Consider the following 18,156-nt stretch of genomic DNA (forward strand, 5'->3'; position numbering starts at 1 on the left):
TGTGCTAGGCTGTGTGTTCCTGGGGGGAAAGGTGTTTTGGGGGTGCTAGACTAGAGGAGGGGTGCCTTGTGTGCCAGGCTGTGTGTCTGGGGAGGGCATTCTGGGGGTGCTAGGCTGGAGGAGGGGCTGCCTTGTGTGTCAGGATGAGGTGTCCGTGAGGGGGAAGGGTATTCTGGGGGTGCCTTGTGTGCCAGGCTGTGTGTCCCTGGGGGGGAAAGGCGTTTTGGGGGTGCTAGGCTAGAGGACGGGTGCCTTGTGTACCAGGATGGGTGCCTTTTGGGGAGTAGAGTTCTGGGGGTACCAGGCTGTGGGATGTCAAGATGGTATGCCTGTGATAAAACCAGACTGGAGGAGAATGGGGATGCCTTGTTCCAAGTTGTGAGGATGTTCTTGGCTGTTTCTCCTTGATTCTCAACATGATTCTTCTTTCTCAAGCATTCAATCCCACTCTTTTATCACTTCTGAGTATGATATTGTTCCCTGATTAACAGGGTTATTAGAGTAAACCTGAAGTTACTAAGGGCGGGTATACATTGGGAATTTATATCTGCATATCTACGTTGGTCAGCGTGTAAAAAATCCATATCCCCCAAGAGACCTAGCTATGCTGACCAAATCCCCTGTGTAGACAGTGCTAGGTTGACCAGAGAATTCTTCTGTCAGCCTAGCTACCACCTCTTGAGGAGGTGGATTACCTACACTCATGGGAGATCCTTTCCTGTTGGCGTAGGTAGTTTCTACACTGGGGACTTGTCTACACTTAAGATGCTACAGTGGCACAGCTGCACCATGATAGTGCTTCAGTGTAGACACTACCTACACCGATGGGAGGGATTCTCACCTTTCCAAGAGACAGTAGCTATGTCAACAGAAGAATTCTTCCATCAATTTAGCACTGTCTGTATGACGACTTAAGTCGATTTAGCTATGCCACTCAGTGGTGTGGAGTTTTCCCACCCCTGATTGAGCTAAAGTGAGCTAATGTTTTATTGTAGATTAGGCCTGAAGCGCTACAGCAGCGCAGCCACAGTGGTTTAAGTATAAATATACTTTGAGACATGACAAATTACAGCACAGGATGGGGTGGGAGAAATGGAGGAAGGGAGATGTGTATTGGCTGAATTGAACTGAACCCTGTGTATCTGGGTGCAGTAAGAACAGCCATGAGTGAGACCAGATCTACACTAGGAAATTAGGTTGGTATAACTTCGTCGCTTAGGGGTTTAAAAAATCCACATGCTTGAGTGATGCAGCTAAACTGACATAACCCGCAGTGTAGACAGCTTCTCCCCTCAACATAGCTACCACTTCTCATGAAGGAGGAGTACCTATGTGGCATAGGTAGCACGTTCACTGAAGTGCTATATTGGTGCTGCTGCAGCATTTTAAGGTAGCTCAGCCCTTTGATTCACAGAAGCTGTATAAATTGACTTGGGGGAGAATGTTGAGTCAGCTGAAATCTCTGTGGGGAAACTCAAGAAGACATCTCTTTAGCAGTTCATAAAGGAAAAGCTGTCTATATTGTCATTGGTTAGGCCTACCAGAATAATGTCTCTCTCCTGAGGTTGAACCTTTGATCCATTTGTCTGTTCTCACTTATCAGGTACTTATTTATCTCAATTCTGGGGTAAAAGTTTAAAATGAGGTTTCAGACACTGGCAACTGGATAACATAACAATGTGAGTTGGGCTCTGCTTTTTCTTTGTTGATGAAGCAATGACTTGCAGGTGCTACATATTTGAATACTTTTTTTTTCTGGCTAATGCTGTGTAGTGAGACCTGAAAACCCCCAAAATCATTTTGGTCACTTATTGGGCTAAAACTGGTATTGTCTAGATGAAATTAGATGTCTTTGTATTCACTTTTGCAGCACATAGCTCTTCACGGGGAGGGCTTGACCTAATGTCCTTTACAGGCCTAATATATTTCAAAGACTGAGGATTTTGTGGCTTTTAATTTTATTGTTAATCTAATTTGAAAGGCTAAACAAACTCTACCAGCATAATCTCTTACTGTAAATAAACCTCTTTACATCCGTAACTAAATGCCTTATGTTAAAACTGAAAGAATATTCAAAATCTAGTAACAGATTCTACGGGCATTGTCTACTTAATTTCTTCAAGTTGAATAATAAAGTCAGTTTCACTTTCAGGTTCTTGCCCCAGTGTTCGGGTTTCAAATGTTGCATGAGAATAGTTGTTTTAAAATCTCTGTTGAAATGTAAAATTACACATCCATCCATTAATCACAGGACATTCCTCTTTGAAGTAGCAAATGAACAAATCTTAAGATCTTTCTCTTGGGATAGCGTATCTCCAAAGACAGTTTAAAGTTTATAAGAACAATGGTTGTAGAGAATCAAGATTTAAAGGGGGAAAACCCTGGTGTTATAGCAACGCGCAATGGCTACTGCCATAAAGCTTGTATTTTATGGATCTGTATATAAAGTTCTCATAATCCTGATATCTCTGTTCTGCCACAAATGTGCGGTATATTTCAGGAGACCATGTTGGAACACTCAGTATAAAACATGAAACTGTGATATGACCTCATCAAGCTCTCTCATGTCACTTCATTCTGGCAGCCATATTTTCCCAATAATCCTTTGCAGCTGCTGACTTTTCAATTTATGTTTGTCTGGAAGAATAAGGCAGGTGGCTTTCTTTTGAAGCCAGTGCAGATCCATAAATTCACTGTTTGTGTGGACATGAGGGGATGTGCATGAAGAGATGCAGTAGGAGCTATGCAACCAACGTTTCATGGAGACAAAGTCTAAAACTTTTCTTGGTACCTGGCTTCCACATGACATGGCATTGCATTGTAGGCCAGACCTGAACAATCTTAACTAACCAGTAAAATGTGTTTTGATAATGGGTATGTTGCTTCTTCTGGATCACGTTCTATCTCCATGTAATTCTAAAACGGGTGGGCAAACTTTTTGGTCCGAGAGCCATATCTGGATATGTAAATTGTATGGCAGGTCATGAATGCTCCCAAAATTGGGGTTGGGGTGTAGGAGGGAGTGAGGACTCTGGCTGGGGGTGCAGGCTCTGGGATGGGGCTGGGGATGAAGGGTTTGGGGTGCAAGAGGGTGCTCTGGGCTGGGACCGAGGGGTTTGGAGGGCAGAAGGGGGATTAGGGATGGGGCACGGGGTGGGGGTGGCTTGGGGTGCAGGCCCTAGGCAGTGCTTACCTCAAGCAGCTTCCGGAAGCAGCAGCATGTCCCCCTCCGGCTCCTACGCAGCCAGACGGCTCTGCTGCGTGCTTCCCCTATCCACAGGTGCTGTCCCTGCAGCTCCAAATTGTCGTGATTCCCGGCTAATGTGAGCTGCAGGGGCGGTGCTTTGGGCGGGAACAGCGTACGGAGCGGAGCCCCCTGGCTGCCTCGACGCGCAGGAGCCAGAGGGGGGGCATGCTGCTGCTTCTGGGAGCCATGTGGAGCAGCCCCGGACCCTGCTCCCTGGCTGGAGTGCGGGAGCGGGGCAAGCCCCAGACTCTGCTCCCCAGCGGGAGCTTGAGGACCAGATTAAAATGGCTGGTGGGCCAGATGGGGCCAGGGGGCCGTAGTTTGCTCACCCCTGTTCTAAAAGCTCTGCTTTATTGGCTCTTGTAGTATTGAGGTAATATATGGCTGGGGGGGGGGGGGGGGGGGGGGGGGGAGGAATGGTGCAGGAATTTTGCATGTCAGTGAAGAGCATGTGCTAATGGTCATGTTCAAGTTTAAATTGCTGCTGGTAGGATGTTGTGTACCTTAACTACTTTTGGCAAAAACTCTTAAAATTGGTATGTAACTTTTTTAACATGGTATGGGAATCCTGAGACTTTGCCCTAACATCTAATTGTGGAACCTTAGAATATAGGCCAACAACTTAATTTAAATCTAACTTTGGGCTTTGTTCAGTTGGTAAATGAAGCAACTGATTGTTGCTGGTAATAGATCCTGCCATGTGACCAACAATGCAGTTTTTAGACTCATTTTCAGTAATGTTACAGTGATACTGTTGGTAATGTACACAGTTGATACCGGAAGCTTCATAAGTGTAGTCTTAAGGATACAACAAGGACCTGGGAAATGAGTCTCTTGGGGTTTTCTGTTTTTGTTTTTTCCTTTTGATTTACCATGGGGCTTTTTTGGCAAGCAACTTATCAAAATCTACTTTACTAATAAGATATAATACTTGTTTCACAAAATCCTTTTGGGGTATGCATGTTTATTTGTAAAGCACTTGGATATTTTGAATGATATCTGTAGCATATAGTGTTTCAGTAAAAGAACTTAAGTGGCTGGGCTCCTCCTCTTTAACAAAAATACCCAATTTCTCATCTAAAGACAGCACTGTTCCAGAGGATTGGATGGTAGCAGTTGTACCTATATTTAAAAAAGGCTCCAGGGATGATTGAGAGAATTACAGACCAGTGAGCCTTACATCTACATCTAAGAAATAGACTGGAACAATAATTAAAAATTAAATAATAATGTTTCTGAAATATCTTGATACAATATGGTCTAACCAGTATGGTTTCTGCAAAGGAAGACACTCTTTTATATCTCAGAATTTTTTAAATGTGTGAATAAAGAATAACTGGTTGAACTTCTTATTTTTAGACTTGCAAAAGGCCTCTGACAAGGTCCCTCATAAGACACTACAGAAAAATCTAAGGAGTCATGAGGAGAACAGCAAAGTGTTATAATGGATCAAAAACTAGCTATTACACAGAAAACACTGGGATTATATGGTCAACTTTCATCATAGCAAAAATTTAACAGCAAGGTACCTCAAGGTTCCATCTTAGGTCCAGTGTCATGTAGTAAACATATTAATGAAATGAGAAAGGTAACAATCTGCAGATAATAGAGAGTTACTTAGTCTAGTCAAGACCAGAGAGGACTGTGCAGCACTTCAGAGTGAGCTAACCAAACTAGGTGAATGGGCACCAAGATTGCATATGAAGTTCAGCATTGCTAAATACAAAATAATACACAGTGGAGGGGAACAAATAAACTACTCCTACACCTTACAAGGTTCTGATTTTCCCGAGTTACTACAGTTCGGGATTCTAGGCTTGGTTGCAGATGAGTTAAGGCAGTTAAGATCTTTGCCTAATGTGCATCTATAGTTAAAATCAAAGTGTTAGGATGCATAAAGAATAGGCTGGAGAATAATATCGAAAATACTATGCCATCATATAAATCAATAGTGTGGCCTCATCTGGAGTACTGTGTGATATTCCTATCTCAAAAAAGCATTTTGCAGAGTTAGTGAAGGATGACAAGTGATATGGGGTGTGGAAAAATTCATATGAAGAGATTGAAAAGAAAGGAAATGAATAAGAGGGGACACAATAAATGTACATAAAAAAGGGGTGTGGAGAAGGTAGATTGGTAGCTTCTGTTCTTCCTGTCTCCTAACACAGGAACTAAGGTCCATTCAATTAAATCCAAAGATGGCAAATTCAAAATTGGTAAGAGAGTGGGTTTTTTGTGCAATGCATAACTGGCCTGTGGAATTCATTGACGCTGGATGTTGCTGATGCCAAGAAGTTAGTAAGATTCAAAAAGGGTTTAGACATGTATATGGATAACAAGAACAACCAGAATTATTATAGTTAATGCTAAGTGACTTTGAGCTTCATGGTTTAAGCCAAACTCTAACTACTAGAAAGCAAGATGAGATCTAGCATGGACAGCAAATTATCCCTCATCTGCCTACAGTAGGTTTTTTTTACAACTTCAGAAACATTTCGTGTTGGTTACTGAACTAGATGGACCTTGGGCTGATCCAGTATGGCAGTTCCTGTGTGCTTATAAGAAACCTGATATTAAACTGACACAGGATTTTAGCTAAAAATAAAGTTTTGTATCATATTTGCTCTAATCTGCTGGCGTGAACTTCCTGCTGTTTTAAATTAATCTTAATATCCAGATAACACTTGCATTTTATTTTATAATTGAGTACAAAAGGATCAGCTATTTAGAAGCTTTTTTAATCAAAGGGATTAATTTCAGAAATTCTAGCAGTACTAAAGGAAAATTTTTTTTTTTTTTTTGAAGGTGGAAGTTTGAGAGAGAATGTTGAACTCAACATCACCAATATTCTTGTCGCATATAAAAACAAATACTTTTGTCTCATAAGAGTTGGTGTAAATATTTTCCCCACAATATTAGTTTTGAATGACTTCCTTAGTAAAATAAATTGTAGCTGATGTGGCTGTTATGGCTTGTTTCACAGCTTAAAAACTAAGAAACAATGTTGACATTGCAATTGTCTAATTTTGTACCACAAAGTTTTCTTTAGTTTGAGACCTCTTTAATGGAAATGCAAGTCTCTGGAAGCCATTTTAGGGCTTGTGTACACTACAGGTTATTACGATATAACTTATGTCACTCAGGGGTGTCAGTAAGCCATCCCCCTGAATGACGTAAGCTACACCAACCCAAGCGCTGGTGTAGACAGCACTATGTCAGCGACTAGTGCCTCTCGGGGAGGTGCTTTTATTATGCCACCAGGAAAGCTGTCTTCCGTTGGCAGAGAGCGTCTTCACCAGACACGCTACAGCGGCGAGCTACACTGCTGTAGCGCTTCTAGTGTGGACTAGCCTTTAGTCTAATTTACAAGGAATGCACGTTAGTATAAAAGTATGCAACTAGCACTTTATCTTATTCAGAAGTATTTCATAGGGTTTGGGGGCTGGGTTAAATATCTCAGTACAAGTCAGTTTCTGTTGTCTTGTTTGAGTACAATGACATGTAAGGGCAATATATGAACTTTAAATTTCCTGGCTTCTTACAGTTTGTATCATAAGCAAAAGCCTTTAATTAAACACGAAATATTGCATCACTTCCAAAGTATTCTGAGGACAAACTTCTGCATCTAAAAGAGTATTTAATTGTGTGATTGTTGGAAAACCTAGCATTTAAAAATACTTCCAAAGAAGAACTGCAAAAGAATACTTGGAGCAGATATAATTAAGGCTGTAATATCAAACATAACATGGAAAGTATTTTAAAACATTTTTTTCCTAGCTGTTTTGTGCATTTAGGTACAAAAGATAAGTTATGGTTGAAAGATGTGATTTCACTTAAGCTAGTTAAATCTGGAGTAATTACTGATGTCAAAGTTAAAATTGGTATGAGAGATCAGAATCTGATATGTTTCCTCTTTAAATTAGTTATGTAAAATTATCCTCGACAGAACAAGGACTTTTTTGTTAGAGTTCCTAATTACTGAAATGTATTAGCTATAAATTCTTGTGCTTTATTCCTTACAGTTGAGATAAATCCATATGTGCCAAAACTTGTATCTTAACTCCTCTGTAGAAAGAAAAGCTGCAGATGTAATCTTTCAGTGTCATGCCAATGTAAAGCTTACTCTTTACTCTGAAGGTTTGATTCTGTGCCTATTGAAATCGATGGTAAAACTCCTTTTGACTTTCATGGTGCAGCATCTGTCCGTCAAAGTATTTTGACATTTCATTGTATCAGAACCTACTAGCGCTGCCAAAGTACTTTGGTGCTTCCAAAATGGACCCAGTTTTTGAAAAGGCTTTACCTCTGTAAAACATACTGTGCACTTTAATTTGGTTGTACAAGTTCAGAAATTTCAGTTCTATAATTTAAATGATACCAGATTCAGAAGTTGGAAAAGCTCAGAAAAGCAGAGTAATGAACTTTACTTTTTTTGCTTCATCAAATATACATTTGTTTGTGACTTATTTGAACTACTTTAAGTGTTTTTAATTAAACTAAAAACACTTAAGTATCAAGGCTTTCTGTGCTCTAACTTTTAATACTGTACCTCAGACTGACAAGATGCAAGAGGTCTAACTAAGAGTTAACACATGCCCTGTTAATTTTTTTGTACTTAAGTGGTTTGATAGGAGTTGAACTTTGGAATGTTTTTTAAGGCCTTTTGTCAAACTAGGACTTTAATATATCTGCCTGGAAGCATATTTTTCTTTCTTAATACAAAAATTATCTTAGATTCTGACTGACCGGATTTTTTCCTTTATCAATCTTCTACATCCTTAATTTATCCTGTTGTGCCTGGGGTCTGGCAGGTCATTGTTGGAAAGCAACTTAAAATCTGAGATGACTTGATAGATACTTACCAAGAATCAGTTTTAGGCTGCTGCTGCTGTTTGGTGGAATTCTGAGGCGCAAAGGCTCATGAAGAGGGTGCTGTATCACTTAGAACGCTATCTTCCTAACCATAAGGCTAGCAACTCTTCTTTAGGAACTTGAGATCTATAGAAATACGGCTTCTCCACTTGTGGCTGGCAAGTGGATTTTTTTTTTCCAATCCCCACTGTAAAACTAAAAGTCCTTCATGGGGTTTGTCAGAGCTAGTAAACAAAAGTCTAAGATTGGGGCCAGGTGTGTACAAATTTACTCAAGACTTAAAATTTATATCCAATTTATAAACCCGTGAAACTGGAGATTTACCATTCAGTGCTGCTATAGTTATGTCTCTAGCAGGTCCACTGTGGTAATCTTTCTACTTTTGCTCTTAAGTTTATACTATAATATATTTCTCTTTGGAATATTTCCATGAGGTCTGCAGGCAGTAAACTAAGATGATGTAGATTTTTCTCCTACCTTTTGTGTCATAATTTAAATGAAATTTGAAGCTGCTGCTCAGAGTATTCTGGGTTCATAAAGAATTGGCTAAATTAAAATTTATAATCTGAAGCCTGTTTTGGTGATGTAGTTATTCAAACTTGGACTAAACTACTTATTTCATCTGTATTCTGTTTTTGTACTGAAGGGCTCTTAAAGCAAACAGGTTTGTTTTATTGTTGTGTTGTCAGTCTCCATAACTACACTTAATAAAAAAATTATGCCAGTATTTGTCATATGTGGAAAATGTAGCTGACTCACTGAGTCAGCTGGTGTAGGAATACTCTTCTGTCATAGAACTTGCCCCGGGTTTAGCTTGCAAAAGTAACTTGGTAAATACTGAATATGCACAGAACAGATAAGAACATATTTTAGGATGTATGATTGGATAAGTTTTCTCTTCTTCCTACTCTTTCCTCATCCCCTGATTAAATTCACAAATTGATCTTCATCAATTTGTATGTTTTTTTTTTTTTTTAACTTCATTCAAGTACCAGGTTAGGACCAAACTTCCACAGATGCTGTATGCTTTAGCATGCAGACAGAAGATACCCTAGTACAGCCTGTACAAGAGCAAGACACTAATCCCCCCCCCCCCCCCCCCAAACAGGGGTTTTCCGGTTTTTTTATATAGTGTGAAATCAACATTTTGATAGTGCCTCATGGACCCACCACTTTGCAGTTGTGACACTTGCAATTAAAAAAATTCTGTAGCAGTAATCCTAAGTGTTTATTTTGAGGCTTTTTTTTTTTTTGTCTTCATGTGATACAGCAGTTGGGAACAAGGAAGCCCTATGACCAGCCAGCTCTCTGTGGACCACCAGTGATCCACAGACTAGTTTAATTGCTACTCTACAATCTTTTATTTCTAGGACCCTTGCTATTCATTGCTCTGACTCATTCTGAATCAGAGTATTTGGAAGGGCCCTAAATCAGTGTTGCTGTCTGTTCCCATGAGAACTTATATTTATATTATGCACACCTTCCCCCACACCTGATTAAGGTTTCAAAGTCAAGAACACTCAGGTTAGGAAATGACGGAGTTAATGTTGCCGTTTGAACTTTAGTTTGACTTTCCTGTGCATTTACATTATGCTAGTCTTTAATCAAATGATCACATACTGCTTTCTTCCCACAGGATTCCTGCCTTATTCAGTGCACAGACTTGATGGTGCTCACTGACTGGGTAGCTATTCAATATTTCCTTTTATCCTTGTCAGTATGTGGCTCCATGCCTTACCACAAACCATCCAAACCTTGCACTGAATACAGAACTAACTTCATCTTGGGCTCTTCTGTGGTTTCTACATATCTTAATGAATTATTTTCATAGCACCCAATGAGATGAGGTGGTGGTATTATCCCTGCTTTACAGATGGCAAGTTGAGGCAGAATGATATTAAGGCTAAATTTGTCAAGTGTCATAGTTTTAGATGCCCAATATGAGACCACTGATTTTTTGTATGTGTGTGTGTCCAGGTTACTTGGCATTCTTATGTCAGTTCAAAGGTTTGGATTTTTTTTTTAATGTATATTGTAGTGTTTGAGGATTAGGACTTTGATTCCACAACAAAATCAGAATTGGCATTCAGTCCCTTTTAGGTTTTTAAGACACTTGAGAGAGACTTTAAAGACACTAAAGTTGTCCTACTCTAAGCACTCTCGTATGCAATGTGACAACCCTTCCAGGTTCTCAAGCAGTCAAAGGAGAGATTTTCAAGACTCTGGCTTTGCCTCTTTCCTCGTGTCATGTTTCTTGAGCACTAGATGAGCTTACTCATCACTGAGAACATTTTAGTCCCATAAACAGAATGTCTGTCTGTTTCTTCTATGATAACCAACAGGTGAGGCTGGAGAAGGGGACTAGGCATTCTCTTCAGTCATATTGCATGTTATGCAACTATTCAATAGTTAACCTTTTGCTGTTTCTGTGAACAAAAATGTCTTTAGAAGGTCAAGTGGAAAATAACTCCATTAGCGTTCTCTGTCCTATCAATGCATCTTTGTTTCTCTTAGGACTGTTCTTAAGCACGTACTGTGAGCAAATAAAAGAATATGACACAGACTAGGATTTATTCAGGATTCTTAATGGCTGTGGCTTGGTCTTAAAGGGAAAGTCACTTAGCCTCTCTGTGTCTTAGTTCCCCACCTCTGAAATGGTACTGATAATTCTTCCCTATCTCACAGGGGTGTTGTGGCACAAGTTTGTTAAAGATGGTGAGGTGCTCAGATGTTACAATATTGGAGGGCCCCTATAAGTACTTTAGCTAGATCTTGCACTGATGACGTCCACTACAATTAATTTCAAATTAACTTGTTTGTTACAAAACAGATTGATTTGCTACTTTTAAAAAGCTCTGGAAAGAGTAATAGATGTCTAGGCTCTTACAAAATGTTGTAGCTTCTACCTTTTATCTTCTAAATGAAATGGACATAAAGTAGGAAGACAGACTGTAAGGAAGCAGGAAGTAAATATTCTGCTTACATCTCTGAATACACAGAGGTCCTCTTCCTCCTCTGGCTGTATGCACTAACGCAGAGCCTAGCTGCCTTGGCTCAATAGCATGATTGATTTTTTATTTATTTATTTATTGGTAAATGCAAAAGACTCCTTGTTTCCACTTATTTTTATATTTAACGTCTGCTTTTGTATCTTCCTCACACCATGAAAATACTGCCACTCAGAAATATTGCTGGTTCTCAAGGTTTTGGTCTAAATGGTTTGACAGAGGATTATCAAAAGTAGCAGTCCAATTATCCAGTCTTATATCACTGCCAGATACTCTCAGTTCAAAGTTTTTCTGATTCTTTTTAGGAGTAAAAGTTCCTCGTAATTTTCGACTGTTGGAAGAACTTGAAGAAGGTCAGAAAGGAGTAGGAGATGGTACAGTTAGCTGGGGTCTTGAAGATGATGAAGATATGACACTTACGAGATGGACAGGAATGATTATTGGGCCTCCAAGAGTAAGCATCAACTTTCAGATATAAATGCCAGCGTCACTCAACATTCTGCTTTCCTCTCCTTTTCTTTTTTCCCTCCCCTGCAGACATTCTCATTCATGTATCTGAGTGGGTACGTGTATGCAACCAGATTCACTCGGCATATAAATTGGGGTTGATATGCCAATATATCTTTCTGCTTCTGACTTTAAACAATGCTAATACCTGTTAATTAATTAGCTCTGCTACACAAGTGACGTTCACATTTACAGATTAATTTACACAGTAATTTTCTAGTGTCCTGTAGCCCTGAATTACAGCAAAGTCTCAAAGCCTGTAAGAATTAAATATGGAGCTAATACTGGTAATATCTCACTAGCCAGTCCTTATCTATTAACATATTCTGCCTTAGTTCAGTTCAGTTTTGGTCATCGCTTTAGGGAGTTTCTTGAGGATTTGGGGGGTGGGGGTTGGTATTTCTGTTGCAGCAAAACTGGCTTGCTCCTTTAAAGTTTCAGCTAACTCAGAAAACTCTTATTAGAATTTGAGGTTCTAGCCATAAACTAAATTGTGCTTTTGACTTTATCACCTGTCTTCCAATCTGTGTATTTAATATGCCTCACAGTGGCTTTTTATAATGCTACCATGCTCTTTACAGTAATACTGCAGCTGGAGAGTATCTGTCCTCCTGTTTAGAGAGGTTAGTAAAAAGGACATCTTGATGATAGCGGTACAGCTATGTTATCGCTATGTGTGAGACAAATAATTAGGCATAGTGTTTCCGTATCATTTGATATTTTCAAAGTACCTTACATACTAACCTCATGGTCTTGCAGTCTGAAACCTACAGTGGTGACAAGCTTAGTATCTCATAGCTAGTCTAAAATATGGCTGGTATGATGGTTCTTCAGAGCTATGGTCCATGTGACTACACTCTGCCAGTAGTGGACAAATTGGACTAATTTTTTGGGCGGGAACTTTGTTGATGTCTCTACAGTGGGGTGAGCCCCTCTAGGCCCTACCATCTATGGAATGTCCCCATAGGTGACTCCTTATCAGTTAGTGATCAGCTTCTGCTGTGTCTCATGAGGCTTTATCCCTACTTTTTAACTATATGGAAGGATAATGTAACTATATGTTCTCATCCATATGTCAAATCCCTTTTTTAATCCCATTAAACTCTTGGCCTCTACTTTGCAGTAGTAAATTCCGCATGTCACTTATGCATTGTGTGTATCTTAAAACAAAAACACACACAGAAACCTTCCTCATCGCTCTTAAATTGACTTGCGGCCTTCCAGTTTCACTGACTATCCCCTTGCTCTTTTACTATGGAAGAATAAATGTGAGTGTCTATTACCTTCACCATACCATTGCATTGTGATGTGTATATCATGTCTGGTCTCTGTCTCCTCTCTAAGTAATCCCAGTCTTTTCAACCCATCATTATATGGAAGCCTTCAGATGCTCTCATTGCCTATATCTGCACCTGTCTATTTGTAGCCACTTCTGAGATAGGGTGACTGAACTTAGTACTCCAGCTGAGGCTTTACCATTCAATTAGAGACAAATCAACTTAGTGTAGACTTTGTTTTGACACTTCAGGTGTTCTGAGAGAAGCTCTTCCATGAAGATTTGGAGATAACTGATGTGCCAACCTCAATTTTGGCTGTAAATATTTTTATTGACTATAGACACTTATATGATCCCGTCTTTTAGTACTTATCATTCAACAGTCTTGTATTAAACAAATATTTTAAAAGAGACTGAAATCTGTACACACTTGTGTGCTTTTACCATAGAAGTGTTGTCATGGGAGCAAAATACAGCGAAGTGATTCTAATGTCAGAATTGTGTAGGATAATCCAATCTGTCTAGAGGTGACAACTTTTTGCCTCAGTTCACAACTATCTTCTGTTTTTCACCTTTCCTGTCTGACACCTTTTAAAAAGATCGCTTCTACCAAAGTCATTAGAAAATCCTGCTCTGCATAACTGACCACTGGATGTCACTGTTGCATAGAAAGACAACTGCAAATGCATTTGTGTGTGTACCTGTCTATGAATACAGTGACTCTTACTTGAGTATCAAACTGGCAGGTTCTAGTTTACTAGTAACAGATATGTATATGCATCTGTGTCTTTACTCTAAATCTTGTAATAGATCATATCCCAGTACTTGCTGGCCACTTTCTCAATCTGTCCGTAGTCAAATTGCGCCATAATTGTTAAGAGATTGCACTTAAGCATGTGTTTACATTGAAGAGAGCTCTCTCAATGTAAAATCCTAGCAGAGACAAGGCATAAGTATTTTTTACCTCCAATGTACCTACACAAGAATGACCATACTGGGTCAGACCAATGGTCCATCTAGCTCAGTATCCTGTCTTCCATCAGTGGCCAACACCGGATTATTCAAAGGGAATGAACAGGACAATCATGAAGTGATCCATACCTTGTTGTCCAGTCCCAGCATCTGGCAGTCAGAGACTTAGGGACACCCTGAGCATGGGATTGCATCCCTTACCATCTTGGCTAATGGCTATTGATGGACCTGTCCTCCATGAACTTATCTAATTCTTTTTGAAATCCATTTGTAGTTTTGACCTTCACAACATCCCCTGACTGTGCATTGTGTGAAGTAGTTCTTCCTTTTGTTTGTACATCAAGGTTATTCCCCAGGTGGGGGGCATACAGTTGATTTCGGTTAGCCTGTATTAAAGTAAAAACTGCCTGTGGCTTATCTCCAGTAGGATTTTGCATAGAGAGCCCTCTGTGTAAAAACACACAGCATTATGTTTGTGAGTGCCCGTATGCTTGCATGACGACAGAACTTGTAGTTTTTGAGCAATTCCCATCTTTTGGCATTCAGAGCCATGTTGACTCTGCAGGAATCTGTGCTCAGATTTCCCAGTCCAGAGACTTTCTGCTCTATCCAGGCCTCCCCGCTTTGTGGCCTTCTGTCATGCTCCCTTCATTGTTGCCTGTTACAGCTGGAATCCCTCCCTGACCCAGGCTACCATGTGGACACTTAAAACTCCTGTAGTTTCTAGTTATCTTCCCCCCACCACCACTCCATTAGTTGTCCTAATTCCTCTCCCCACGGTCTTAAATCGTCTTTAAAATTTGCAAAACAACAAGATCTATTCTTCAGTCCCTGTACATTTTATGTCCTCCTTTCCATATGTTTAGCTAGATTGTAAGTTCCTCAGGGTAGGGACTGTCTTATGTCTGTAAGGCACCTAGCACAGTGTAATTGCTATGAAAAATAATAATCCTTTGATTCCTTGTCTGGGGATGGGGAGTGACCTGTGAATGTACTGTGATTCGGAGCATTCTCCTTATCTCCCCACAACTCTCACTTCGGTGAGTTATGAATATAGTGCAAAAATCAAGATCTAGCTATAGTATTTACAGTTAAATGTTTCTGATAAAATTTAAAAAATTACAGGCTTTTTGGGGTAAATTGGGTTTAAATAGGTGGCTAATATAAAGCATCGGTTTCATTTCCGAGGTAGCCTAGCCCATTGAACCTACAATTCAAAACTGCATATGCCTTTGAATTGCCTGGTATGAAACTGAAGTCTATGGAGAGATACTGGATTACTTTACTCCAAAATTAATCCCCAAGCAGGGATGTCAGTTGTATTCCATAATCTGATAAATAGATGATAATTTAAGTATTGGTGTGCAGTATAACAATGTTGGGCACTAAGTGAATTTTTCTGGCAATTTTCAGAGTGTAGTTTAGCAAATGTGGAAACATCCGCCATGTGTGTCACACTCAAACTTTGTGTCCCTGATGACTATTGTAATTAAGTGATTCTAATACTGCCTGACACAGATGTTCCTCTCTTCCAGACAATTTATGAAAACCGAATATACAGCCTTAAAATAGAATGTGGGCCTAAATATCCAGAAGCACCTCCATTTGTAAGATTTGTAACAAAAATTAATATGAATGGAGTAAATAGTTCTAATGGAGTGGTAAGTTGGTTTTTTTTTTTTTCTGTTTGTTAACATGGTTTAAACATTGAGCGTTAATTTGAACCTACATCTTTACTCAGATGTTTAACAGAATACTTTGCTTTCTTTTTGAGTATTGGAAGAGGGGAGGTGTAAGGTAATTGTCATCAAATATGTTTCAGTAATTGAAAGATATTGCCAACAACTCCTCTCTTTTGCCTTAGCAGCACTCAGGTTGTTACACAGTATAAGCATTTATTAAGCTTGAAAGGAAACTAAACATATGTTAAGTTTTTCAAACTTGCTGGCAGTAACTTGATTAAAAACCACCGTATCTGATAGGCAGCTATATTTCTTGGACTCCGAGGACTGACAGGAGTGGTGTTTTTTGTCTATTTTTAGGTGGATCCCAGAGCCATATCAGTCCTAGCAAAATGGCAGAATTCTTATAGTATCAAAGTTGTTCTGCAAGAGCTTCGGCGTCTAATGATGTCTAAAGAAAATATGAAACTTCCTCAGCCACCTGAAGGACAATGTTACAGCAATTAATTTAAAAAAACAACAAATCCTGCCCCTTTATTCAATTTAAGCTGTCTTCATTTTCCACAGTAGTAAATTTTCTAGATGCATCTTGTAGACCTCAAAGTACTGGAAAGGAAGTTCCCATTCAAAGGAAGTTTATCTTGAGATACTGTAAATGATACTAATTTTTCATTTGAAATATAAGTTGTGCTATAACAAATAATCCTGTCATGTGTAACCACTGTCCACATAGTTGAACTTCTGGTACCAAGAAAAGTCTATTTAAATTTATTACTGTCAAGACCAGTGTGGCACATTTAATTCAACTGTGAAAACATATATCACACAATCACCTTGCTGTGTGTTTGGCCTGGGTTGTTGGTTTGTTTTTGTTTTTTTTTTTTCCTTTCTCTGTCTTTTGCAATAGAGTTGAAGCTCAGGGCTATTTATTAGAATAGACACAAAGGTTTTAGCTTCCAGGACTATGCTGGGCTTTGTGGACTACTAATGGGGATGTGTGCTAACCTCAATCATCCCTCCCTTTGTGCTATCTCTAGTAAAGGCTGAATGTGACTGTGGTTGGTTTTATTTTTTAAGTCCTAGTAATCTAGGGCAGGCTTTCCTTCTTCCCTTTGGCCAAGGCACAGATTGTATTTCTCCTCCTGCCCCCCTCCCTTCTCCCTCAATAACATGGGCCTTGGGTGAGGGATTCAGGGTTTTTTCAATCTTTCTTCTCCCCCATCTTCCTAGAGAGGGTGCTGCTTTATTTTTGCCCCTTTTGTGACTCTTCTCCTTACCCCTGGCCAGTGGCCAGCAGGGGAAAGTGTTTGGGCAATCACCTGACCTGTCCCCTCATGCTTGTCATTTTGTTTTTGCAATGAATTTAGTCTTCACCAGCCTGGGAAACAAGAGTATCTATTCTGCTCGCAAACTTGGATCTCCCTTGCCCCCATGGCACTGCTGCCACACCGCCAAGCTGGCCATGGCTGATGTTATTAGATAGGCTTTTGACATGGTGAAAAGAGCAGTAATTTACCAGGAGTGCTTGGATTTGCTAGCTGCCAAACTTTAATGGGGAAACTCTGCATGTAGAAATTCTAAACAAACACTCCAATTCAACCTGTCAAATTTTGGTGCTTCAAAATTGACCTGAGGATGTTAACTAATAAACAGTGCACTTACTTTTGACCCTTTTTAAAGACCTGACAATTAGAGACAAATCAACTTAGTGTAGACTTTGTTTTGACACTTCAGGTGTTGTGAGAGAAACTCTTCCATGAAGATTTGGGGATAAATGGTGTGCACAGCAGATTAGAGAGAGACCTTACTGGCAATGCTTCCTGGCAAATCACTGCCTTTTCTGACTTACTGTTTTGGACCACAAACTGCTGATATGTGGATGCAAGCTTAAATACAAACAACCTAGTGTGTCCTAAGTTTTATGACAAATTCAGTGTTTGTGTAAAAACCACACTTTAAAGCAGTGGCTATCAAGTCAATGAACAATTGATGTTTCCATTAACTCTTTTGAGGAAAATATTAGTTGTAAGGATTTAACATCCTCTGTGATTAAAGTTTAACATAACAGTATTCCATAAGCAGCCTTTTTATTGTATCAGACCATTGCCTGATTTTAATATAATAAAAAGTGTGCATTAATATGACAAAGCTTTAATTGTATTTATGTTTAGAATTTTGATCACTTAGAGAAATCTTGAAATGTTTTGGAGTATCTTGTTACAGACCATAATATGGTGGTCTGATTTAATAGTAAAATGTGAAAATTTTTGCGTATAACTTAATGTTGTGTGGTGAAAGAAACAACTGTCCTGATTTGGGTGTGCTGCTGCCTCCTTGAGAATACTTTGTAAAGGAGGATTTTACATGAGTCGCATCAGTGTGATCGTTTAGGTTAAAGCCAGACCCAAAATAATTAGAGTGTCTTTCCTGTGATGATCTTAAGGAACTGCTGAAATAGAAACTCCTTCAGACAGAAAACTTCTACCCTGGTGCCTACCAAGATGGCCTTATTTTCTGCAGTCCCTCTGAGAGAATGAAATCCAGGCGTTGCAGCCTGTTCTGTTCTTCTATCTGTGTAGCCACAAAAGGAAG

General features: G+C 39.5%; 1 protein-coding gene across 2 annotated transcripts in view; it reads left to right on the plus strand.

Moving 5' to 3' along the window:
- LOC117885689 (ubiquitin-conjugating enzyme E2 variant 1) overlaps positions 1-17,634 on the plus strand; it is an 18,482-nt gene extending 848 nt beyond the window's left edge. The window contains exons 1-4 of one of the 2 annotated variants that reach the window (XM_034787087.1): positions 9,756-9,803; positions 11,433-11,581; positions 15,418-15,543; positions 15,925-17,634. In XM_034787087.1, coding sequence (XP_034642978.1) covers positions 11,537-11,581; positions 15,418-15,543; positions 15,925-16,071 — 318 coding nt within the window. In that variant the 5' untranslated portion in view covers positions 9,756-9,803; positions 11,433-11,536 and the 3' untranslated portion in view covers positions 16,072-17,634. Of the gene's footprint in view, positions 1-9,755; positions 9,804-11,432; positions 11,582-15,417; positions 15,544-15,924 lie in introns of those variants that run through there. The other variant, XM_034787086.1, reaches the window with a different exon arrangement.
- Positions 17,635-18,156: the final 522 nt, after the last annotated feature.

The sequence above is a fragment of the Trachemys scripta genome, chromosome 12 (genome assembly GCF_013100865.1).
Source record: "Trachemys scripta elegans isolate TJP31775 chromosome 12, CAS_Tse_1.0, whole genome shotgun sequence".
Lineage (NCBI taxonomy): Eukaryota > Metazoa > Chordata > Testudines > Emydidae > Trachemys > Trachemys scripta.